Source organism: Muntiacus reevesi, chromosome 14 (genome assembly GCF_963930625.1).
Source record: "Muntiacus reevesi chromosome 14, mMunRee1.1, whole genome shotgun sequence".
In the NCBI taxonomy this organism is placed as follows: domain Eukaryota; kingdom Metazoa; phylum Chordata; class Mammalia; order Artiodactyla; family Cervidae; genus Muntiacus; species Muntiacus reevesi.
Genome location: NC_089262.1, coordinates 39543366 through 39569774, shown reverse-complemented (window position 1 = coordinate 39569774; position 26409 = coordinate 39543366). Strand labels below are relative to the sequence as shown.

General features: G+C 37.9%; 1 protein-coding gene across 1 annotated transcript in view; it reads left to right on the top strand.

Annotated features, from left to right (window-relative positions):
* The window catches only part of HCN1 (hyperpolarization activated cyclic nucleotide gated potassium channel 1), a 442779-nt gene extending 418718 nt beyond the window's left edge, over positions 1 to 24061 (top strand). Inside the window, exons 7-8 of the mRNA XM_065905565.1 lie at positions 19531 to 19695; positions 23193 to 24061. Of these exons, the coding sequence (XP_065761637.1) occupies positions 19531 to 19695; positions 23193 to 24061 (1034 nt within the window). The remainder of the gene's footprint in view (positions 1 to 19530; positions 19696 to 23192) is intronic.
* The last annotated feature ends 2348 nt before the right edge of the window (positions 24062 to 26409 follow it).

The window sequence follows — 26409 nt, the reverse complement described above, 5'->3', positions numbered from 1 at the left end:
AAGCTAAATAAGAAGGGTGACAATATAAAGCCTTGATGTACTCCTTTCCCAATATTGAACCAGTCCACTGTCCCATGTCAAGTTATAACTATTGCTTCTTGACCTGCAAACAGGTTTCTTAAGAAAGGTGCTCCCTACTCCCATCTTTTTAAGAATTTTCCACAGTTTGTTGTGATCCACACAGTCAAAGGCTTTAGTGTAGTCAATGAAGCAAAAGTAAATGTTTTTCTGGAATTTTTTTGCTTTTTCTGTGATCCAGTGGATGTTGGCAACTTGATATCTGGTTCCTCTGCCATTTCTAAATCCAGCTTGTACATCTGGAAGTTCTTGGTTTATGTACTGTTGAAGCCTAGCTTGGAGGATGTTGATCATTACCTTGCTAGCATGTGAAATGAATGCAGTTGTGTGGTAGTTAATATTCTTTAGCATTGCCCTTATGGGATTGGAATGAAAACTGACCTTTACCAGTCCTGTGGCCATTGCCCAGTTTTCCAAATTTACTGGCATACTGAGTGCAGTACTTTAATAGCATAATCCTTTAGGAGTTGAAATAGCTCAGCTGGAACACTATCACCTCCACCAACTTTGCTCATAGTATTGCTTCCTAAGTCCCACCTGACCTCACACTGCAGGATGTCTGGCTCTAGGTGAGTGATCACACTATCATGGTTATGGGGTCATTAAGACAGAAGAACTTACCACCTTCTCTTAATATCTTCTGTTAGATCCATATCGTTTCCGTAATTCCATAATCATTCCTATCTTTGCATGCAATGTTCCGTTGGTATCTCTAATTTTCTTGAAGATCTCTCTTGTCTTTGCTATTTTACTCTTTTCCTCTATTTCTTTGCATTGATCACTGAGGAAGGCTTTCTTATCTCTCTGTGTTATTCTTTGGAACTCTGCATTCAGATATATGTCCTCTCTTTTCTCCTTTGCCTTTTGCTTCTCTTCTTTTCTCTGTTATTTGTAAGACCTCCTCAGGAAACCATTTTGCCTTTTTGAATTTCTTTTTTGGAGGGATGGTTTTGATCACCACCTCCTGTACAGTGTTATGAACCTTCATCCATAATTGTTCAGGCATTCTATCAGATCTAATCCTTTGAATCTGTTTATCACTTCCACTGTATAATCATAAGGGAGTTGATTTAGGTCATACCTGACAAATATTGCTTCTAACCAATTTGATAGAAATGAGTTACTAGTAGGTTTAATGTCAGAAAGGTTTCTCTAGATGCCAAAGTTTTGCTTGATTTTTTTTTTTTCCAAAACAACCTTCATCTTATGTTCACTTAGAGGACAGTTACCCTTCTGTGGTTTTCCTTTACATCTACATTCAAAATTGTGGGTGACTCATCACCTTTCAAGTCCTTTTGAAGCTTCATTTCATAGGGCTTCTCGGAAGAGATCATTTCTTGGTTCTGTAGCTTTATTTCATGCAGATTCCCATCATCTCATACCCCTGATTATTGTCAAAACTTCTTTTCAACTCTTTATTTTAACTGGTAAGAATCTTCATTGTTCATTTTGTAAGACAAACCTAAATCTATATTCTTGTGTCATAAACCAGAAAATTTGAAAGAATAAATTTGCCTTCAAGAGAAAAAGGGGTTGAATGCCTTTCCAAAATTTGGCATGGTATCTAGAGAGTTAGTTCTCCCCATACTATTCTATTTAATTTCCTTTTCCAAGACAATATTTTATAAACAAATTTTTTCCCTAAAAGCATTGCAATCCCACTGTGGATCAAGACCAATCTTCTTATTTAAGGAGGAATATTCTCTATGCCTAATCAAAATCCTATAATCCTATGAAACTGCTATTTTTTCAATTCCAAGAAAATCTCCTTATAAATTCTTCTCTGAACCTGTTCTTATGATTATTTCATTCCAGTGTCCTTTGTTTCCCCTCCCATTCCCTTTTCCCTGTCCTCTCCATCCTCATGGCCTAAGCACTGTAATTCCTATACTTCTTTTGGAGCCTACCTAAGACCTTCAATGCCACCAAAGCTCTACAAACTGAACTTTTTAGATTTTTATAAACCAACAGATGATTTAGCTTTGGGATTATTCTCAAGCTGTTGTTACATACTGTACTTGAATTTCTAATTAATTATAAAACCTTTGAATCAGGATCAGTGTCCTTCATTTCTTTTATAGTTCCTAAAGTTTCCACCAATGTGCTGGTACAAGAAAATCATTCAGTGACCTGAATTTATTCTATCCCTGAAATTCCTTTTCTTTTTGCCACCTTTTCCCAACTTATCTTAAAACAAAAAACCCTATTTTATATGCAAATTTGACTGCTTCAAAAATTAATTTCCCCAAAAAAGTCCATCATTGCCATTACCTAAGACATTTTAGAAATGCGGTCTCTGGCCCCACTCTAGACATATTATATCCTAACATGCTTTTTAGCAAGACACTAGCATGCATAAAGTGATTTTTATGCATATTAAAATGTGGGAAATATTGCACTAAAGAATCCAGTCTGAGTCAGTTGGAAGCATTGCACTAAAGAATTCATTCTGAATCAGTGATCTTGGATTTCTACATTCAATAAGCCAGGAAAATGTGTATTTATCATGTCTCTTTTTTATCATGCACATGTATATGTGTGTTGTGTGAAAAGGAGAGGAAGACAGAGAACTAGGGGAAAATTTGGGGGATAAGCATTTTTTTGCTTTAGTAGACTCACCTCATAATTATCTAGTGAATATATTTTCTATTTAAACTGTTATTTCTGCTGTACTTTTTTTTCCCCATTTTCTGTTAAACCACATAGGAAAACAGAGCTGTCAAGATATTACTTCAAAAAAATTACAATTGAGATATCTAAGAGCAGAAATCATTTGATGAATTTTTAAAAAGCTGGCTGCTTTTTAAAGGCATTTATAATTCAAGGTGTTTGATTAACTTTTAAAGAGTTGAGTGCTAGTAGATTTAAAATCAAAAGGAAAGATTTGGAGTGGTCTGATAGATTTTTAAAGATGGATAGAAGCAGGAAAACTGTGGCCTTACTCTTCTTAGCTTTGATATTTTTATGTGATTTTTGTTCCAATCACAAAACACATCCCTTTTAATCTTCTGTATATCATGTGAGCTACCACAGGAATACCAGTGATGGCTTCTTATCTACCCAGTAGATATCCTGAAAATCAATGCAATACTTCAGAAAGTATTTTAACTTGCCAATGACAAGTGGTATAAATGTATCGTATATATCAGTTTATAAATAGTATCATGTAGAGCTAAAATTATGCAGACATTAGGCAATTGAAGAAGTCACAATGAAAAGAGATATTCTTAGGTAATCCAAGTCTATGCCCCAACCAGTAATGCTGAAGAAGCTGAAGTTTAATGGTTCTATGAAGACCTACAAGACCTTCTAGAACTAACACCCCAAAAAGATGTCCTTTTCATTATAGGGGACTGGAATGCAAAAGTAGGAAACCAAGAAACACCTGGAGTAACAGACAGATTTGGCCTTGGAATACAGAATGAAGCAGAGCAAAGGCTAATAGAGTTTTGCCAAGAGAACGCACTGGTCATAGCAAACACCCTCTTCCAACAACACAAGAGAAGACTCTACACATGGACATCACCAGATGGTCAACACACAAATCAGACTGATTATATTCTTTGTGCCAAAGATGGAGAAGTGCTATAGAGTCAGCAAAAGCAAGACCTGAAACTGACTGTGGCTCAGATCATGAACTCCTTATTGCCAAATTCAGACTTAAATTGAAAAAAGTAGGGAAAACCACTAGACCATTCAGGTATGACCTAAATCAAATCCCTTACAATTATACAGTGGAAGTGACAAGTAGATTCAAGGGATTAGATCTGACAGACAGAATGCCTGATGAACTATGGATGGAAGTTTGTAACATTATACAGGAGACAGGGATCAAGACCATCCCTAAGAAAAAGAAGTTCAAAAAAGCAAAATGTCTGTCTGAGGAGACCTTACAAATAGCTGTAAAAAGAAGAGAAGTGAAAAGCAAAGGGGAAAAGGAAACATATACCCATTTGAATGCAGAGTTCCAAAGAATAGCAAGCAAGGAGAGATAAGAAAGCCTGCCTCAGTGCAAAGAAATAGAGGGAAACAATAGAATGGGAAAGACTAGAGATCCCGTCAAGAAAATTAAAGATACCAAGGGAATATTTCATGCACAGATGGGCTCTATAAAGGACAGAAATGATATGGACCTAATAGAAGCAGAGATATTAAGAAGAGGTGGCAAGAATACACAGAAGAACCATACAGAAAAGATCTTCATGACCCAGATAATCATGATGGTGTAATCACTCACCTAGAGTCAGACATCCTAGAATGTGAAGTCAAGTGGGCCTTAGGAAGCATCACTACGAACAAAGCTAGTGGAGGTGATGGAATTTCAGTTGAGCTATTTCAAATCCTAAAAGATAACACTGTGAAAGTGCTACACTCAATATGCCAGCAAATTTGGAAAACTCAGCATTGGCCATAGAACTGGAAAAGATCAGTTTTCATTCCAATCCCAAAGAAAGGCAATGCCATAGAATGCTCAAACTACTGCACAATTGCACTCATCTCACACGTTAGCAAAGTAATGCTCAAAATTCTCCAAGCCAGGCTTCAACAGTACGTGAACTGTGAACTTCCAGATGTTCAAGCTGGTTTTAGAAAAGGCAGAGGAACCAGAGATCAAATTGCCAACATCCGTAGGATCATCAAAAAAGAAAGAGTTGCAGAAAAACATCTACTTCTGCTTTATTGACTACACCAAAGCTTTTCACTGCGTGGATCACAACAAACTGGAAAATTCGTAAAGAGATGGAAATACCAGACCACCTGACCTGCCTCCTGAGAAATCTGTGTGCAGGTCAGGAAGCAACAGTTAGAACTAGACATGGAACAATGGACTGGTTCCAAATTGGGAAAGGAGTACGTCAAGGCTGTATATTGCCACCCTGCTTATTTAACTTATATGCAGAGTGCATCATGAGAAACCCTGGGCTGGATGAAGCACAAGATGGAATGAAGATTGCCGGGTAACCTCAGATATGCAAATGACACCAATGTTATGGCGGAAAGAGAACTTAAGAGCCTCTTGATGAAAGTGAAAGAGGAGAGTGAAAAAGTTGGCTTAAAACTCAACATTCAGAAAACTAAGTTCATGGCATCTGGTCCCATCACTTCATGGAAAATAGATGAGAAATCAAAGGAAACAGTGACAGACTTTATTTTTGGGGGGCTCCAAAATCACTGCAGATGGTGATTGCAGCCTTGAAATTATTTGACACTTACTCCTTGGGAGAAAAGTTATGACCAACCTAGACAGCATATTAAAAAGCAGAGACATTACTTTGCCAGCAAAGGTCCATCTAGTCAAGGCTGTGGTTTTTCCAGTACTTAAATATGGATGTGAGAATTGGACTATAAAGAAATCTCAGTGCCAAAGAATTGATGCTTTTGAACTGTGGTGTTGGAGAAGACTTGAGAGTCCCTTGGACTGCAAGGAGATCCAACCAGTCAATCTTAAAGGAAATCATTCCTGAATATTCATTGGAAGGACTCATGCTAAAGCTGAAACTCCAAAACTTTGGCCACCTGATGCGAAGAACTTACTCATTTGGAAAGACCCTGATGCTGGTAAAGATTGATGTTAGGAGGAGAAGGGGACAACAGAGGATGAGATGGTTGGATGGCATCACCAATTCCTTGGACAGGAGTTTGAGCAAACTCTGGGAGTTGGCCATGGATAGGGAGGCCTGGCATGTTGGCATAGGGTCACAAAGAGTAGGACACAACTGAGTGACTGAACTGAACTGATCCTAAGGAAGGGGAAGGGAAGAGGGGTTAAGGAGTGAAAACTATAAACCTTAATAGAAACTTCCATGTATCCAGCAGAATAAAACAATAATGTTCTAAAGTATTTGGAATCAGTAGGAACCAGATAAAAGAGAAGAGCAATGTAGCATCTGGTGAATAGCATCAATGCTCGTCAGAAAAGTCTGGCTCTTTGGGATGTTGTGTTCAAATGTGAGTACCTTATTTTATGAAGAATGCTTCCAACCTGATCTAAGTCTTTCTGCTCCTTATCAGTTGACTCTTTCATTCCTCATTTCATGAACCAGGTTATATTGCATGACTTAGACTATTGTGTGATATTATATGGTAAGGGGTTGACATTGCAAATTAGATTGGTGTAGTTTTCTTTAAATACCTCATAGTTTAGCATCAAGAAATATCACATGAACAAATAAGGGCAATAATGTACTGTAGAGGCTATGTTGCAAGAGGATCAAAACTGTTTGGAGGCAAAAGGTGAATTCTCCCTGGGTAATTAAGAAAAAGATATCCATCCATATGAAGCCATCTTATTTGAGACAAATCTAAAGAATTGGGATGGTTAGATTGTGAACAAATTGCTTCATAAACAGTTTGGTGGGTGTGGGAGATGGTCATTATCTTTCACCAATTTAGAGGGTTATTGAATATATGAAGCATCACTTCTTCCTGGTTCTAGCACTTAGTAACAAAATCACAGGAAAAAATTCAGAGATAGGAGAAGCAACCTAAAAGGAAAAGGAAGGGAACTCATGTTGTGAGAGGGTCCATACTGTACTAAGCTTGTACCAGGCACTTTATAGACATTGTTTTAGGTAAACCTCGTAACAATTTTGCCAAGGCATAACTTGTCTGCGGTGTCACTACTGGACTCAATACTCACAGCCCCAGGTGATCACCCTATTCCTAGTTTTTAAAAGAAATAAATTGACCAAACATATGGGGAGAGCTCATATTACAAGGCAATAACTTTAAATGACTAAATAACAGAATAAGCAGCAGTAGAGGACACTATTAACTGTGCAAGTATGACTGTGTCTTCGGGATTAAAATAATCAGATCTTTAGAAAAAAGCAAAATTGGTTGTTCGGTTTCTTAGGATATTTATCATGCTGTAAAATCTATCTACATATAATATAATGCAATCTGTATATCAAAATACATTATATCTAGTCTCTGTTTCAGAAAATTATAAAAAGTAAAATTTTTCAAAATACATTAAATACCACAAAATTTATATCTATTTTATGTTTTCACACGCATGCATGCTCAGTCTTGTCTGGTTCTTTGTGACCCCATAGACTATAGCCTTCCAGGCTCCTCTGTCCCAGAATTTCCCAGGCAAAAATACTCCATCTTCTCTAGAGGATCTTCCCAACCCAGGGATTGAACCCCCATGTTTTATCCTGCTCTAAATTTCTTTAGCTCCTTATAGTCAGATCCATTTGACACTTAAAGTGCTTCTGTCACCATGCTTTATATACAAATTGATTTAAGCCAGATGTTACCGTATCCTATGTCAATTTACTAATTCACTGGTATGAATATGGAAAGATTATAAACACAAATAGAAAACAAAGAAGTGATATTTCCTCTCATACATTATTATGACACACTGGATTAGAAACCAAAGTAAATTCTAGGAACTTAGGATTTTAAGACACAACAGAATTACTTTTATTTCCTCATATTGGGTGCAAAAGAAGGAAGCAGCTCTTGCTTAGGTTAATAAAAGGTTAGTATAAGGTTAATATAATCAACCAAGTACAGATTTTCCCATAAATTCTAGAAACTCAGGTGAAAAATTTTAATTGACTTAGAAATTTCCGTCATGAGTTCCTGATTAACTCTATTTACAGTGTTCTCAAGTTCTGTTTTAGAGATCAGAGAAATAGTGCTGAATTGCAAAATTGAGGCCATTTGACCTACCTTGTAAATGACTGTTTATATAGGTGATAGTAATGTCAGGTGGACTGAAATGTTTATAGTCAGGATTAACTAATGTCTGCACAAATAGCACTGGGTGGTTGATACATACCCTAAAGATCATTGACAGTAGGGGTGCCACGCTGTGCTTAGTCACTTGGTCGTGTCCGGCTCTTTGTGACCCCAGGGACCATACTCGCCAGGCTCCTCTGTCCATGGGGATTCTCCAGGCAAGAATACTGGAGTGGGTTGCCTTGCCCTCCTCCAGGGGATCTTCCCAACCCAGGGATTGAATCCAGGCCTCCTGCATTGCAGGTGGGTTCTTTACCATCTAAGCCACCAGGGAAGCTCATTGAAAGTATGCATATGTATATATGTGGTATATGGCTCAGAGGGTAAAGAATCTGCCTGCACTTCAGGAGATCCAGTTTCAATCTCTGGGTTGAGACAATCCCCTGGAGAAGTGAATGGCAACCCACTCCAGTATTCTTGCCTGTAGAATCCCACGAACAGAGGAGCTTGGGGGGCTAAGTCCATGGGGTTGCAAAGAGTCAGACACAACTGAGTGAATAACACACACACACACACACATATGGGTTTCCCAGGTGGCGCTAGTGGTAAAGAACTCACCTGGCAATATAGGAGACTTAAGAGACACGAGTTCAATCTTTGGGTCAGGAAGATGACTTGGAGGAGGGCATGGCAGCCCACTCCAGTCTTCTTGCCTGGAGAACTCCATGGACAAAGAAGTCTGGTGGGCTACAGTTCATAGGGTTGCAAAGAGTTGGACAGGACTGAAGTGGCTTAGCAGGTGTGTGTGTGTGCATATGTAGTGTGGGAGGCCAGATTTAATCTTCCTGGACACACTTCGTATGATACTGAAATGGGAAACAGAGATTTCTGACACTCCTGTAATGGATGCATTACTCTCAGTTTCCCTTTTGCTATGCTTAGTTGCTGTCGTGTCTGACTCTTTGTGACCCCATGGACTGTAGCCCGCCAGGCTCCTCTGTCCATGGGGATTCTCCAGGCAGGAATACTGGAGTGGGTTGCCTTACCCTCCTCCAGGGGATCTACACAACCCAGGGATCAAACCCAGGTCTCCTGCATTGCAGACGGATTCATTACCAACTGAGCCACCAGGGAAGCTCCAGTTTTTCTCTTAGATAAGTGAAATAACTTAACCTGTGAAGAAAATAACTTATTTTGTAAAGAAAAACAGGAGAATCATGCAGAATTAAAATTAATATTCCAAGTTTCCATTACTTGTGCACTTAATTATCATTTAGAAATTTGTATCCTGATGCAAGGATGTATTTCCAAGTAAATTTGCACTGAAATTTTAAAAGCAGTGATTACACCTCTAGAAATTCCTAGCTGAGTTCTCAGAGAGTAAACAAACAAGGAAAATAAGCAGAAAGATTGAATCAAGCAACAGGATCTAGAAAATATGCTAGAAAATCTGTTTTAAAAGGTTACATCTGTAAGCTGCACTCTGCTTATTCTTTTGGAGTTCAATTTTATTTCATTTTTCAATTCCATTTTGTTTTATTTTCCTTGTGTAGTAATCTGAACACAAAAGCAAGTTAATTTTCTACTTGGTGAGTAGGAACATATCTACATTGAAGAAAACATTATCAAACCTTCTAGATACTTTCTCCATTATACACATTGCACAAAAACCCCAAAGATATATCATGTGGCTTACCTGGTAGCTCACTGGCAAAGGATCTAAACAGAACTCTCTTCACTTAATAAGTGGATACCCAAAATAACTAAAAATCAAGAGAAAATTAATTTACAAAAAAAAAGACCTACTCCATTCATATGGAATCTGGAAATTCAGTTCATGAAATCTAAGACTTTTAAGATCAAGTTTAATTTTTCTCATTGCTAAATGTGTGGCATTGTTTATTTCACTTCATGAAACAAAGCGTTTGGAGGCATTAAACACAAAAGGAACTATTTAAATTGTTTTTTCTTTTCCACACTAACCAGTGACTATTTCTAGAATATACCTCATGAATATAATTTGTTCTGTTTCTCACTAAGAAATTATTGAGATGCTGAGAGAGAATGGCAAAGGAGTTTTGTGCTGGGAAATAACACAGCTCATTGGATAACTTCTGAAAGGACTTTGCTAGTATAAATCTATCTTTAGCCCTTAGTTTTTCCATGGGTGATTGAAATCCATTTTGTAGAACATGTTGTATGTTGATTCAGTGATTCAATTCAGCAAACATTAAGCACCTACCAGATACCATGGAGGAACTAAAGATATAAAAACCAATGGAACTTTAGATATAAAATATGACTGAAGTCTGAAATTATAGATTAAATGTTGATTTAACTATAGAGATGCAATTGCATTTTACATTTTACAGATGAATAGATGAAGGCCCAGAGAATATAAGTATTTGTTCAAATCTTCACACCCGAGATCAGTCAGTTTGAAAGAGTAACACAGGACTCCTAACCCCCAGGCCAATACTCTTTATGCTACATCCAAAAAAAAAAACAAACTCTGAAATAACCCAAGAAATTGAATGCATGTATATAGCTGACCTGGGGCTTCCCTGGTGGATCTGTGGTAAAGAATCCACTTTCAGTGCAGGAGATGCAGGCTCAAACCCTGGGTCATGAAGATTCCTGTCAGAGAAAATGGCAACCCACTCCTGTATTCTTCCCTGGAAAACCTCATGGACAGAGAAGCCTGGCGAGCCACAATTCATGGGTCCACAAAGAGTTGGACATGAATATGACTGAGCATGCATGCATATAGCTGAATTAGCAGGTGACCATCACTGCTGTAGATAATCACCGAGAAAGCACTCTACTTCATTAGTTGGCAAGAAATCGACCAAACTGAAAAATCAGTTTTGATTCAAAAATTACAAAAGATAAAGAATTACATAATTGCATTTATTTTCAATAAAATTTAATTAAGAAGTAAGAGGAACCAGCAATCAAATTGCCAACATCCTTTAGATCATCGAAAAAGCAAGAGAGCTCCAGGAAAACATCTATTTCTGCTTTATTGACTATGCCAAAGCTTTTGACTGTGTGGATTACAATAAACTGTGGAAAATTCTGAAAGAGATGGGAATACCAGACCACCTGACCTGCCTCCTGAGAAATCTGTATGCAGGTCAAGAAACAACAGTTAGAACTGGACATGGAAGAACAGACTGGTTCCAAATCGGGAAAGGAATACATCAAGGCTGCATATTGACACCCTGCTTATTTAACTTATATGCAGAGTATGAGAAACACTGGGCTGGATGAAGCACAAGATGGAATGAAGATTGCCAGGAGAAATATCAATAACCTCAGATATGCAGATGACACCATCCTTATGGCAGAAAGTGAAGAGGAACGAAAAAGCTTCTTGATGAAAGTGAAAGAGGAGAGTGAAAAAGTTGGCTTAAAACTCAACATTCAGAAAACTAAGATCATGTCATCTGGTCCCATCACTTCATGGCAAATAGATGGGGAGACAGTGGAAACAGTGTCAGACTTTATTTTTGGGGGCTTCAAAATCACTGCAGATGGTGACTGCAGCCATGAAATTAAAAGACACTTGCTCCTTGGAAGAAAAGTTTTGACCAACCTAGACAGCATATTAAAAAACAGAGATATTACTTTGCCAACAAAGGTCTGTCTAGTCCAAACTTTGGTTTCTCCAGTGGTCATGTATGGATGTGAGAGTTGGACTATAAAGAAAGCTGAGCACTGAAGAATTGATGCTTTTGAACTGTGGTGTTGGAGAAGACTCTTGAGAGTCCTTTGGACTGCAAGGAGATCCAACCAGTCCATCCTAAAGGAGATCAGTCCTGAATATTCATTGGAAGGACTGATGTTGAAGCTGAAACTCCAATACTTTTGCCACCTGATGAGGAGAACTGACTCATTTGAAAAGACCCTGATGCTGGGAAAGATTGAAGATGGGAGGAGAAGGGGTTGACAGAGGATGAGATGGTTGGATGGCATCACCAACTCTATGGACATGAGTTTGAGTAAACGCTGAGAGTTGGTGATGGACAGGGAGGCCTGGCGTGCTGCGGTTCATGGGGTCTCAATGAGTTGGACATGACTGAGCGACTGAACTGAACTGACTGAACTAAAGAAGTAAGATTTGCTGGACAATAACATCTCTGAAGCTTTACCGAGACAGCAATATAGGAATTTTAGGGTTTAAAGAGACTGAAAAGTGAAAGTCACTCAGTCATGTCCAACTCTTTTGTGACCCCATGGACTGTAGTTCATGCAGTTCTCCAGGCCAGAATACTGGAGTGAGTACCCTTTCCCTTCTCCTGGGGATCTTCCCAACGCAGGGATTGAACCCAGGTCTCCCACATTGCAGGCGGATTCTTTACCAGCTGAGCCACAAGGGAAGCTTAAGAATACTGGAGTAGGAAGCCTATTTCTTCTCCAGGGGGTCTATCCCGATCCAGGAATCAAACTGGGATCTCCTGCATTGCAGGCAGATTCTTTACCAACTTAGCAATCAGCGAAAAAAGACTGAACAACGTCATAAAAACAGTAAGGTCTAATAACACATGTATTCATTTTTATTTAAAAAACATCCTCCATTAAGATTTCTTTTCTTACCAAAGGCAGTATTTAACTGATTCATCAGTAAGTAATGGGCACCTTTACCATGTAATGCATGTCCTTTTGCTTCATTTAGCTACATATATTGTACATTAATTATATGAAAACTCCAGATGATAGAGGCCAACAATCATTAGAGGATAATTTAGAGAAATCATGAGTACATTTATATCTCTGCTGAAGTAAAACTATTTTTACTGTATCTCCAAAATGAGTATAAGTATTGAGTAGCTATATTTTTTCTAATCTTTATATGTATTTTTTAAAATACAAAATATAGAAACACATACTCATTGTAAAAAGTGTTCAAATAATTTTTCAGCATACAAAAAAGTAAATAAAAATCCATTTCTTAAGATGTTACCATATCTTTATATCTTCCCTTTCTAGAAACAAAATTAAAAGCAGTAAAAGAATATTGTGAAGTTTTACCTTTACAATTAAAAGAAACAAATGTGGGAAGGAAGTCTCTCCCTGTATGGACGCCATTTATGTGAAGATGTAGATTTTTATAGCTGCTGCTTTCAGCTTGTGATCATGAGAAGTCAACCAAAAAAATAAAGTCATGTCAGCACAGCGCGTTGGCATCACTGAGATGCTAACTTAGCACTAGCCCCGCCTACTCCCAGATTTTTGCTTTTAATATGATTAAGATATTTTATTGGTAAACCAGTATAATTCAGGTATTCTGTAACATGCAATTAAGGAAACTTGGAAGTGAGAGGATATGCTGAAGTTTTCAGAGGTACATGTAGATGTCCAAACTCATCACATCATATGCATTAAATATGTGCAGGTTTTTTTGCATATCAATTATACCTCAATAAAGCTGGATTTGGATTTTTTTTTTAAAGAACAATAAGGATATAAGTTGTATTTCAGGACAAGAGGAATGGTGTTATGAACTCAGTGTCCATGAATCCAACCAAATCCAAATTCAGTTAAGTTGAACCCCTACCCTGCAATGAGATGGAATTTGGAAGTGGAAACTTAAATAATGAGAGTTAGATGAGGTGATAGGGGGCTTCTCAGGTGGTGCAGTGGAAAAGAATCTGCCTGCCAATGCAGGAGATGTCAGAGACATGAGTTTTGATCCCTGGGTCAGGAAGATCCCCTGGAAAAGGAAATGGCAACCCACTCCAGTATTCTTGCGTGGGAAATCCCATGGACAGAGGAGCCTGGCAGACTGCAGTTCATGAGGTCACAAAGAGTCAGACATGACTGAGCACATTGAGTATTTGTTGAGGTGATAGGCGTGGTGTCTTCCTGATGGGACTGATGAGCATATTCATCAGGGAAAAGATGGGAGCTCTCCCCATCTCTGCCATGTGAAAATGCAATATGAACGTGGCCATCTGCAAGCCAGGAAGAGCACTCTCACCAGAACTCAGCTATACAGTCACCCTCATTTGGGACCTCCAGCCTCCAGAACTGTGAAGAAATAAATTTCTGATGTTGGGGACATTTTTTTTTTCTTTCTAATTATGCTGGTGGTTACTGATGAAACTTGAAGGAAAAGTAGAGGGAGCTTGGAATATATAAGCACAGAGCTGTGACCAAAGAGAGCAAAGCTCCTGGCAGAACACTAGAAAAGCTGCTACTAAGAAACAGAGGGCCACCTCAAAAGTGAAGCGGACAACAGAGATTTATGGAAGGTCTATGTACGGTACAATAGACTCTCTGTCCCTCCCTCCACATTGCAGAACAGCCTGTAACCAAGCATTTGTTTTCCTGAGTGGAGAAAAAAGCCAGTGGTTCTTCTCTAAAGCAATTGAACAAAGCAGAGACCTAGAACAAGTAAGAGAGATATTGGCAACCTTGGAGTACAACCTTCCTCATTGTAGCATTTAGGGAAATGTAAGAATAAACTTCACCCATAAAGAAAAACTCCAAATTCACATATTCTGCCACATCACTGGAGTTTTCATCCTCAAGTAGAAATGGACATCAATAGGTTCCTTGAAAAAAGCATTCAATATATTATAAGGGGAAAATCTAAACACAGAGACAGAAAGAATGATTCTAGAGTAAGAAGAAAGAATTCAGAAAACAGGACAGAAATTAAATATAAAATATAACAAAAATAAAATATATTTTAAAACTTCTTGGATTTTTTCTTTTACATTGTTATTGCAACATGTTTTACATATATAATTCAGTCATTTAAAGTAAACAATTCAATCTTTTTAGAAATTCCCCAAATTATGACGCCTACACTATGCAAACCAAACACGTTCAAGTTTTTATCATCCCCATAAGATTCTTCCTTCCCACTTGCTGTTGATCTCCTTTTCCACCCACTTCCCCAAGCAACCACTAATCTGTTGATTTAGTCACTAAGTCGTGTCCGACTCTTATGACCCCAGGTACTGTAGCCCTCCAGGCTCCTCTGCCCATGGAATTCTCCAGGCAAGAATACTGGCGTGTGTTGACCTTTCCTTCTCCAGGATTAATCTGTTATATGTCCTTATAGATTTGCTATTTATATCAGTGATAGCATGTACTATGTGGACTGTCAGGCCTTGCTTCTTTCATTATATTTGTGAAATATTCTGAGGTTCATCCATATTGTAGCATATGTCCATTGTTCAAAACTAGAACTCGGGGCTGGTGCACTGGGAAGACCCAGAGGGATCGGGTGAGAGGGAGGTAGGAGGGGGGATCAGGATGGGGAATACATATAAATCCATGGCTGATTCATGTCACTGTATGGACAGTATTGTAAAGTAATTAGCCTCCAACTAATAAAAATAAATGGAAAAAAAAAACCTAGAACTCTTAACAACTACTGGAAGATAGATGGTATTACATCCCCAACAGAAGAGGAAGATATAATGAAAAAGCCACAGAAATAGGAAAATTAAAAGCATTTGTAAATTAAAAATGTAAGTGCCAAAATAAAAATACATTAAAAATAATGAAAGGTAAAAATGAGGAAATCTCCCACACGTAATTCACCATTATTAGGTTTGTTTTTGTTCCCTCCTGTCTTGTTTTCTTTTTTGATTCTATGCACTTAGATATTAATTTTTAAGTAACATTTAAAAAATTTTATTTCAACCTAGGGGGTGGGATGGGGAGGGAGGGTGTTTCAAAAGGGAGGGGTTATATGTATACCTATGGCTGATTCATGTTGAGATTTGACAGAAAACAACAAAATTATGTAAAGCAACTATCCTTCAAAGAAAAAATAAAAAGAACCAATTTAGATAAAGGAAAGTCAAAAAAAGAAAAAATATAAACAGTATATCTACATAAAGAAATATTTTCCAACCAGAGCAGTGCATATTGTAGATTTTATTGTCATTGGTAGATTTTATTACTCACACTATATGTGATCATTTTTATCATGCTATAATTACAATGTTGTATCCTGATTTTCTCATTCCAGCTTTCATGACCATTCTATTATTAAAAGAGACCTTAAAAGCTTTACTTTTAATAACTACTACATTGTTGATTCTGATTCTTGGTTTATTTAAGGCAATTCCGTATTTTCAGATATATCCATAAATGCATAATGTATATCACCATATCAGTGTTCTGATTACAGACTATTTCCTTAGGCTAGATTGTCAAGTGAAATTTCTGGTTAGAGTATGGATACACTTTAAAATCTTCGTTATGTGTCATTGAGTTATTTTCCATGAGGCTTATAATCATTCTATATGACAACTTAATACAGATTGGAAAGCAATACTTAGCAATAAAAATATTTCTCATCAGTTTGTCTGACATAATTTAGCAATCATAAGTTGTATATAACACTAGCACTATAGTGACACAGGAGCTTAATTTTAAGATAGGGTTTAAAATACTTTTTATTACATTTTTTAGATTAGAAAAGCCTAGATTTCATGGTATAATAATATACTTTATACTTAAACAATGACCAATAGAGATTTGTCTTCCTACACACACCAAAGGTACACACACACAAACATGCACACAAATGTGAACAGTTCACAATATTATTTTTTTCAATTTGATCACATCTATTTCTTTCTAATTTTACAAGTAAGGAATGTTCATTGCAAACAAATAGAACTACATAAAAGCATGATGTAAAAAAAGAACAATCACCTAGAAACCCCATCCTCCAGAAATAACTACCATTAGCGTGTTGATGCATTTCTTCCATGTCTGCATTTTTTTTTAAATAACTGAAGTACAATTTACCTACAACACTATGTTATTTCTAAATGCACAATTCTTTTAACATTTCTACTAGATTTATATTTGGTTGATCTACTATCTTTATTGTATATTTGCCTTTACGAATGAGATTTTTTTCTTTCATAGCTTTCATATTTATCTTTCTGTCCTTTTCTTTTTTGCTTAGAGAAGTCCCTTTAACATTTCTTGTAAAACTGGTTTGTGGTGCTGAACTCTCAGCTTTTTCTTGTTGGTAGAAATCTCTATGTCTCTTTCTAATTTGAATGATAGCTTTGCTGGATAGAGTATTCTTGGTTGTAGGTTTCTTCCTTTCATCACTTTATATATATTGTGCTACTCCCTTCTGCCCTGCAAAGGTTTTGCTGAAAACTCAGCTAATGATCTTATGGGAGTTCCCTTGTATGTAACTAGTTGCTTTTAGTTTGCTGCTTTTAATATAGTCTCTTTATCTTTAATTTTTGCCTTTTTAATTATGATGTGTCTCAGGGTGGTCCCCCTTGGGTTGATCATCCCTGGAACTCTCTGTGCTTCCTGGACCTGGACTGTCTATTTCCTTTCCCAAGTTAGGGAATTTTTCAGCTATTAGTTCTTCAAATGTGTTCTCTGCCCCCTTTTCCTCTCTTCTCCTTCTGGGACTCTAATAATGCAAATATTAGTAAGCTTAATGATGTCCCAAAGGTCTCTTAAACTATACTTTAAAAAAGAAAACAACTTTTTTTTTTCCTTTTTCTGTTCAGACTGAGTTATGTTTTACTGCTCTTTTTTCCAGTTTGCTGATTCAGGCCTCTGTATCAGCTAATGTACCTTTTACTCCTGCTACTGTAGAGGTTTCTGGCTGCTGCTTTGTTTAGGTTTGATCCCAGCATGGCTGGCTGCATGGCCAGAGTCCCAGGGCTAGTGCTGACCAGTTAGTGGCTGGGGCTGGGTTCTAGTGTTGATAAGATATAAGGAGGATTCCAAAATGGTGCTTGCCAGCACCAGTGACCTCAGGGTATTATGAGCTCTCAAAAATGGATGCCAGCAGTATCTGTGTCCTCAGGGTATGTCCCAGTTGCCTCCTGCCAATCCAGGAGACTCTAAAAGATCAGCTAGTAGGTTTGATGCCGGATCCTTCAAATTACTGCTTTTGCACTCAGTGTTGGAGGGTATGAGGTTTTGCAGATACTCTTAAAGACTGGAGTCTATTTCCCACAGCACCCCCACTCTCCAGAATGCAAGTTCCACTGGCCTTAAAGCTAGACTTTCTGGGGATCTATTTCAGGACTCACAGGCTGGGGAGCCTACCATCAGGTTCAGGCTTCTCTCTCCTTAAAAGGAATCTCTGCCATTTTGATTATCGTGTTTGTGGGTCACCTACCCAGGGTTATGGGACTTAACTGCACAGCGTGTCTGCCTCTTCTACCCATCTTGCTCTAATTCCTTCTTTATATCTTTAGTTGTAGAAGAAGATCTTTCCTGCTAGTCTTCTGGTCATTCACATCAATAATTGCTCTGTAAGCAGTTGTAATTTTGGTGTGCCTGAAGGAGGAGGTGACCTCAGTGACTTCCTCTTTTGAAACCTTGGCCACACCACAATATTGTCTATTAAATTTGAAACATCTACCAGTATGAACAATAACAGTGTAACTGATGGCTTAGGTGGCATTTCCTAAAATCTTCTCAATTGCCAGATTGGTTCAGATGCACATCTTTTGTACTCCCACAGTGCCTGCATATTATTATTCTTACCAGATTGAGTTTAAATAAATTCTTAACTAAAATGATTTTTTTCTTTTTATTACCAGCATATAATTAATACAAAAGAAGATATTGTTTGATTAATGTTTCCAATTCTAACATCAAGGACATAATGCCTACAACATAATTTACTTATGATGTTTATCAACATGAACTGAAATTCTTTAAATAAATTCAGAGGAGTATGAATTTAGGCCCTGTGCAATAATGATTTTGCTATATTTCCTTTTGTTGGGAGTGTGTATTTCAGAAATACTCCCATTCCTTTTTTTTCTAATACATTATTTTGAAGCAATGTTTTTCTATTATTTTAAATTTTTTGAAGAAGTAAAATCTACAGAATTTTAATAAATAAATTTTGAAAATGAAGTAAAAAAATCATCACTTTTATCATTGATTTTACCTAATATGAAAATCCAAATTTGCAAATATTTGCTTACCATATGTTGGGAATCAAAATTTCAACAAAGGATTTTCCTTAGAAATTACATAATTGAAAAATTCCTCTATGCATTTGGAACATAATTTTTATATTGATCTTATTTGGAATATATGAACTACTTAAAGCATTCCTATAATGCATAAATCTGACCCTGCAATCCAACTTTGCTTGATCATAGGACTTTCTAAGCCAATGATTTGGTGCTCATTTCCCTGGTGGCTCAGATGGTAAAGAATCTGCCTGCAATGTAAGAGACCCAGGTTCGAACCCTGGGTTGGGAAGATTCCCTGGAGAAGGGAATGGCAACCCACTCAAGTATTCTTGCTTGGAGAATTCCATAGACAGAGGAGCCTGGAGGGCTGCAGTCCATGGGGTTGCAAAGGGTCAGACACGACTGAGCAACTACTTTGAGCACTTGGTTTCTGTCTATAACATACCATCTCCTCTCTGCCTTCCAGAATTCATAAAAACTTTTATCTGAGCATGGTTTCTTCCTGTTTTCAACTCATTTTACATTTATTATTCTTTTTTCTGCAACTTTTAGTTATTTTGGGGGAATTGAAATGAGAGCTGGGGGAGATAAATTTGTTTCAGCTTTTCTCAATTGTTTAAGAAAAAGTATTTTAATATTAAGTTATTATCAATTGGGTACTTTTAATTATCAAAAGGGATTTTCTGATAAAATATAAAATGTTGCTAATCATTGGTTTCTCAAACCATGAGAATTTTTTTATTAAGGTAGGTCTTAACGACCTTCTAAAGAAAATTACCTAACATATCTTTCTTCTTTGTTTTTATAGAGATTTGCTTGCTGACCAAGGGACGGCGCACTGCCAGTGTTCGAGCTGATACATATTGTCGTCTTTACTCACTTTCTGTGGACAATTTCAATGAGGTCCTGGAGGAATATCCAATGATGAGAAGAGCCTTTGAGACGGTTGCCATTGACCGATTAGATAGGATAGGTACTGTTTATTTTCTTCTTTACTTACAATTCACTTTTAATCTAGTGGTTGAGTATATATTTGCAGTCATAAGTCCCAAATGCTAGTTTACAGATTGCTTATTAACTAACATAGAAATAGCAACTAGCTGTAGTCATATTTCTAGAAAGATCTGAGGCACTAACTTTCTCTTCTAAGTATTCTAGGTTTGTTTATTCATCTCTGTTTTTACTAGCTACACAGTCTGATTTCCTCAGTGATATCAAAAGGTAAAAAAAATGATTACAAATTCTAGATGGCATTAAAATAGAACTAAAAATACAATAGTATGGGTCTACATTACAAACTATATTTTATCACAAGTTTTTTTTTTTAATCTTAGGGATCTACTTTACATTTATTTTTACATTAAGATTTGAAAACCTGTGCATTTTACTTGTCACAGTAGAAACTTTAATGTTTGTAATATAGACTCAAACAGAAAAAGCCTTAATAGAAATGCCCACATAGATGCTTTATTTTGCAAACATCAACTTATTTTAAAATCTTTTCTGCTTTCAAATTAAAATATTGATATATAAGGCCCTACTAGTTACACTAGTTTAAACATTTGAATAATTGCCATAGTAAAATTAGATCAGATTGGCTTGCTGTTAACTTCCCAAGATATGCTGGAACATTCTGATGTCAGAAGGTGGTATGCATTCCTTTTCCACACCCAAATTCTCCTCCCCCACAAGACCCTTCTCTGCTCCCTTTCCCAGCTTAGTGATTAAAAGTTTAATCCTACTAGCCTTCATATTTCAATTTAGACATCATTTCCCTGTAGAAACCTATGACCTTCCACTCCTCCTTATTAGTGTGAGCACCCTGGATACGTTCTCCCATACCCTTGAGACGTTCCTCCATCACAGTACAGCTTTTATTATTTAAATTTCTCTAGAGATGCTAAGCTTTATGAATGAAGAGATCATGTCTAATTCACTATTACATTCACAGTACCTAGTACACAATGAATATTGCTGAAGAGAGTTAGGGAGGGATGAAGGAATCAATGAACTCAAAGGAGATGGGGTTGGGATCACTGAAAAGTAAAGAAAGAGGTACTTCAACTGCTTCATTCTTATTAAAGGTAAGGACTTTTGATTGGTGTTATGGTTATGTTAGCTTTTCTTCTGCACTTTACATCTTTCTTTTCCTCTATATTAGTAGGACAGAAGACTTCATAAGGATCTGAAATTTGGTTAGGAAAAGTAAAGGTAGTATTTGTACATTACCATTAGTTAGACACAACAAGGCTTCCCAGGTGGCACAATAGTAATGAATAATAGAATCTACCTGTCAATGCAATCCCTGAGTCAGGAAGATCCCCAGGAGAAGGAAGTGGCAACCCACTCCAGTATTCTTGCCAGGGAAGTTCCATGGACAGAGGAGCCGGGAGGGCTACCGTCCATGGGATTGGAAAGAGTCAGACATGACTGAGCACACATGCACACTAGACACAACACACATATTAAAAATCATATTGATAACTTAGAGGCTGTAACAGGACGGAGTGTCCAGGAGACAGTGCCCATGAAAGACGTGAGTATTCCTGAAAGCATCTTTACTTAATTTGAAAATAATTTCCCTCTTTGTGGTACGTGAGTGTTCATGGTAGAATCAGAGACTGATTTCTGAACATATGAGTTTTTCCTAAGCCAACTAACCATATTTAGAAAGGCATCAAAATCAAGGTATTTCAATAGAGACTTTCTGTTACTCTGATAGCGCATCTCATATAATTTACAATTAATTTTTATAAGAAAAATTTGCATGAAGTTATTTTCATTCCATAATGCAGGCAATAAAATTGCAAGTAAGCACCACTATTTGCATTTTTAATCTTCACAAAATTCCAGCAGTGCATTAAAAGTTATAGTATTTTTCCACAAGGGCCCAGATACTCAGATTATGAAATGTTGACTATTCACATGACCACAAAAAATATCCTCAGTTTTGGGCTCATTGCTTATAAATGCATACATTGTAGTTAAAGTGACTATGCTAAGTAAGAATTTATATTTTCGACTAATATAGAAGTCTTTGTTCTTTGGGAAATTAGGACAATTCTGTAAAAAGAGAAGAAACTGTTCATATTGGCATTCATTCAAAATGATTGCCTTTCCAGCAGCCAAGTAAATTATAACACCACATTTCTATTCAAAGATATTCCTTGTTAGTTTAGATGTGATACTTTATTTAGTGATATGGCAAATTGATTTACTTTTCAGTTACCATATTTACGAAGGTATTTTTTATTGATGTCATTTAAAAAAATCACTAATTTTCCCCCCTTTTCATCAACCTGCAATTGATGCTAATTGTTATTTTTCCAAAGAATGTCTTGTTAATGCAAACCAAAGACAATAGCGAGAAGAGTGCTTATTGAGGTTCTAGAGGGAGCTAAGCACTTGCCATACATCAGTGCCCTTTGATCCTCACAACAACCTCTCAGAAGAGGAAAGATTATGAAAAAGTTCTCAATCTGGCTGCACACAAGAATCCCCTGACAAAATCTGATTATAAAGTACCAAAATCTGGACCCTTGTCTGCTTATTCTCATTTAGCTGTTAGGGTGCAGCTGGAAATCAGTAACTCTTACCAATCCAGCAATGAGATAAATATACAGGTAGAGCAGAGAATCACTGGAGTAGGGCGCTGGTCAAAAGCAAAGGCCTTTCTTTCTCAGACATGCATGTAACAGCCCCCCAGACATCAGAGTGAAAGGCGGCACCAGTGCAACAAGTGGGTGAGACCCAGGAGACTTCATTCGCAGCAAACACTCACGTGACGCAGATGCTGCTGCTTCCTAGTCTGCAGGCACTCTATGATCAGATCCACTGGCTTCCTTGCCCAGCTCTGTCACTTACGAACCATGTTTTCTTGGGCATCGGTCTTCACCTTTCTATGTTACAGTCTCCTTTTAGATGAAGTAGAATCGTGAGCACACCTACCTCAAAGAGTTGAGGATTAAATAAAATAAATCTGCCTAAAGACAGGGAAGGCTGGCGTGCTGCACTCCACAGGATCACAAAGAGTCAGACAGGACTTGGCAACTGGACAACAACAGGAGCCTTGGGTAGAGTGCCTGTCACATAGTGTGTTTTCCATTGAGCTTTCTTGAAAAAGGAACTTGAAACTGAAATCTTGATGTCAGACCCATCCTGCTCCAAGCGCCCTGTTTTTCTCTCAGGGTAGCCCTCAGGCTAATCTCTCCATTTCTTCAGTAAGATGGCTTTTGCCATATTACAGACTTTTCAACTTGACTCCTGGAGAAGGTAAGACTTAGCAGAAAGAGACAGGAAGCATGAGAGGCAGGAGCCGCGTTTCTATTTGGTGTCTAAAGGTAAGTGCTCCACTTTGAAGCCTCTTCAATGAAACACTGCCGTCATCCTCTTTGCAGGAGCCCCCGGCGCTTGGAGTTGTCATCAGTCATTTGTAGATGTTCTAAGTGCCTATCTTCCTTTCGCTGACAGGGAAGAAAAATTCAATTCTCCTGCAAAAGTTCCAGAAGGACCTGAACACGGGTGTTTTCAACAATCAGGAGAACGAGATCCTGAAGCAGATTGTGAAACACGACAGGGAAATGGTGCAGGCAATCCCTCCCCTCAGTTACCCTCAGGTGACCGCCCTGAATTCCACCTCTTCAACTACCACGCCGACCTCTCGCGTGAGGACGCAGTCGCCGCCGGTGTACACAGCCACCAGTCTGTCTCACAGCAGCCTGCACTCCCCTAGCCCCAGCACCCAGACCCCCCAGCCGTCAGCCATCCTCTCGCCCTGCTCCTACACCACCGCCGTCTGCAGCCCTCCTGTACAGAGCCCGCTCGCCGCTCGAACTTTCCACTATGCCTCCCCCACGGCGTCCCAGTTGTCCCTCATCCAGCAGCAGCAGGTCCAGCCGCCACCGCAGCCCCAGCAGCCGCCCCAGCCTCCACAGACCCCCGGCAGCTCCACACCGAAAAACGAAGTGCACAAGAGCACGCAGGCGCTCCACAACACCAGCCTGAGCCGAGAGGTCAGGCCCCTCTCTGCCTCGCAGCCCTCGCTGCCCCATGAGGTCTCCACCCTGATCTCCAGACCGCACCCCACTGTGGGCGAGTCCCTGGCCTCCATCCCTCAGCCCGTGACCACGGGCCACGGCTCGGGCCTGCAGGCAGGGGGCAGGGGCACCGTCCCCCAGCGAGTCACCCTGTTCCGACAGATGTCGTCGGGCGCCATCCCCCCCAACCGAGGAGTCCCCCCGGCCCCGCCTCCACCAGCAGCCGCTCATCCGAGGGAGGCGCCCTCAGTCTTAACGACAGACCCAGAGGCGGAAAAGCCACGATTTGCTTCAAATTTATGATCCCTGCTGATTGTCAAAGCAGAAAGAAATACTCTAACGAACTGAGGCGCTTCTCAGATCTGATTTTATTCTATCTCCTGATAGATCCCTCTAGCCTACTATGAAGAGATATTTTAGACAGCTCTGGCCTACATGCAAAATGTAAAATATATATATATATATATACATATGCTATTAAGTCTATATCTGAAAATCTCAAGAGAAGTTCAAAAGACTTGTTTAGCATTCAGTGTTATATGTCTTCCTTTCTTTAAATCATTAAAGGATTTCAAATGTTGTTGTAAGATTATTTATTTTTAACCTACTTTTACTTAATTCCTTTGATACATGTATTTCTCTATTTTATGAAGAGTTCTTGGATTCTGTGGAAACAAAACTCTGATTTTAAAAAGGCAACTCAAGTGAGCTGAATAGCACCAATCAAAACTTTTCTCATTAGCTGTGTCTCTGCATCTAAATTGTTAATCATTAATTATGTAGGATTAAATAGCAGATCCCATTTTCTAAATCTAAATTGTACTTTGGTGCTTTGAATTTTAAATTAGGTTAAAGAACACACCATATGCTTGGCCATGGTAGGAGACTAGCATTGGCTATGATCTCTATAGTCATAGAGATATGACCATCTCTAACCTCAAACATGTTCACTGATCTTTCAGAAAGCTGAAGAGATATTTCTCTTCAAGTGTTATCAGACTTTTACCAAGACTCAATCAATGTTAGCTGTAAATAACTGTTTCAACCCAAATAAAAATAGTTCTTCTGTGCTGTATGAAGGTAAAAGTCATTGTTTAAGAATTTAGTTTTACTGCTTCACTTCAAAACTTAGAGTTTTAAATTTTACAAAACCTAATTGTGACAACTATTCAACTGTAATGCAATGGCTTGAAACCTACAATATTATTTTAACCTGCAATGTTTTATGCAAAATTGTATGCTTGGTTCTACAAATTGCTTGTATTATACCAAAAATCATTACTTTTCTTCTTTCTTGCCATAATCAAGCATCTGAAAATAGGCCCTGCATGCTTTGGGGGGAAAAAAAGTAGGTTCAAAGCAGTCATTGTAGGGGAAAGCTTACAGTATTTCTCATTTCTAGAAAAGTATAACCATTCATTAATTGCCTATCTTAAAATTCCTGTAAGGCTGACTTGGATCTCTGACTTAAGTCTAGAAGTGAGGTTTTCACTTTCATTTAATGTTATTATTATCTTTATCATTTAAATGACAATTTGTAAACTACAGCTTGATTTGGAGTTGCCAGTGTGTTCTGTGTCTTTCACTGTAGTTGGTAGTTTACTGTGGTGTTAATTTAAAAAAATAAATACACTATAGTATCACCTGTTTGGGAACATACACTTTGCTCTTTGTGTATTGTTAACTAAATGGTTAGTAAATCTTAAGGAATGTGGTGACTAACATAGTCCTTAGAAACGAGGTTTGTTATTTTAAATGTGCTGGAAAAAGTACAGACCTGGTGACATCAAGCAGGAGGTCAAAGTCAATGTCTGCGAGCATCGGGGTTTTTTGTTTGTTTGTTTGTATGTTTCCTTAACTCTGTTCATGATCTGTGAACATCTGCTTCTTCTCAAAGAAGTCCCTTAGAAATCATTTGTGCCTAACACACCCCTCGGATATGGTGGATGACTGGAACACAATTGGAAGATTCCCAATAACAGACTTCTGTAAATAACCCAAGTTAAGAGAATGACCTAAAGTGGAGGTCCTCCGTGTCTTTGACACTGGCGATGCTTTTAAGAACTTAACAAAGATCATGCACGAAGTGGGGCAGGCCCTCCAGATAGACTTGAGGACAGAAAACAAAAGCAAAACTCTAAAACGGATCCATGCTGCCTGTTATGCCTTTTATGGATATACTACTTATAATACCAAAATGAGTTGTTATGTTTAATTTCTAACAAATTCTAGCTTGTGTGAAAGGAATCAACAGTGCTAGACAATGTGTAATTGTGAACATGCTGGTGACCTATGATGGAGTGTCAGGAGTGGTGTAAGAAAGGGCTTGTTTAGTCTACCTAGGACCTATGGGGAAGCTGCAAGACCATTTACATATCAGTACAAAAACTCCTTTATTTTATTAAAATACTGATAATTAACTTCAATTTATTAAGATCATTATTGGTCCTTTAAATTATTAAAGGTTTACATTTGATAGAACTAATGGGTTTGGTAGTGAAATATTTTTATATATATAAATGTTTGATTTTTTATTTTGAGCACTATTGAGAAACATAGGCAAAATTGAATTGCATGGTCTTTCAGTGCAACCATAAAGTTTTTATTCACTTTGTAATAGAATGGACAAAAAAAACCCTAAGGTTTATATG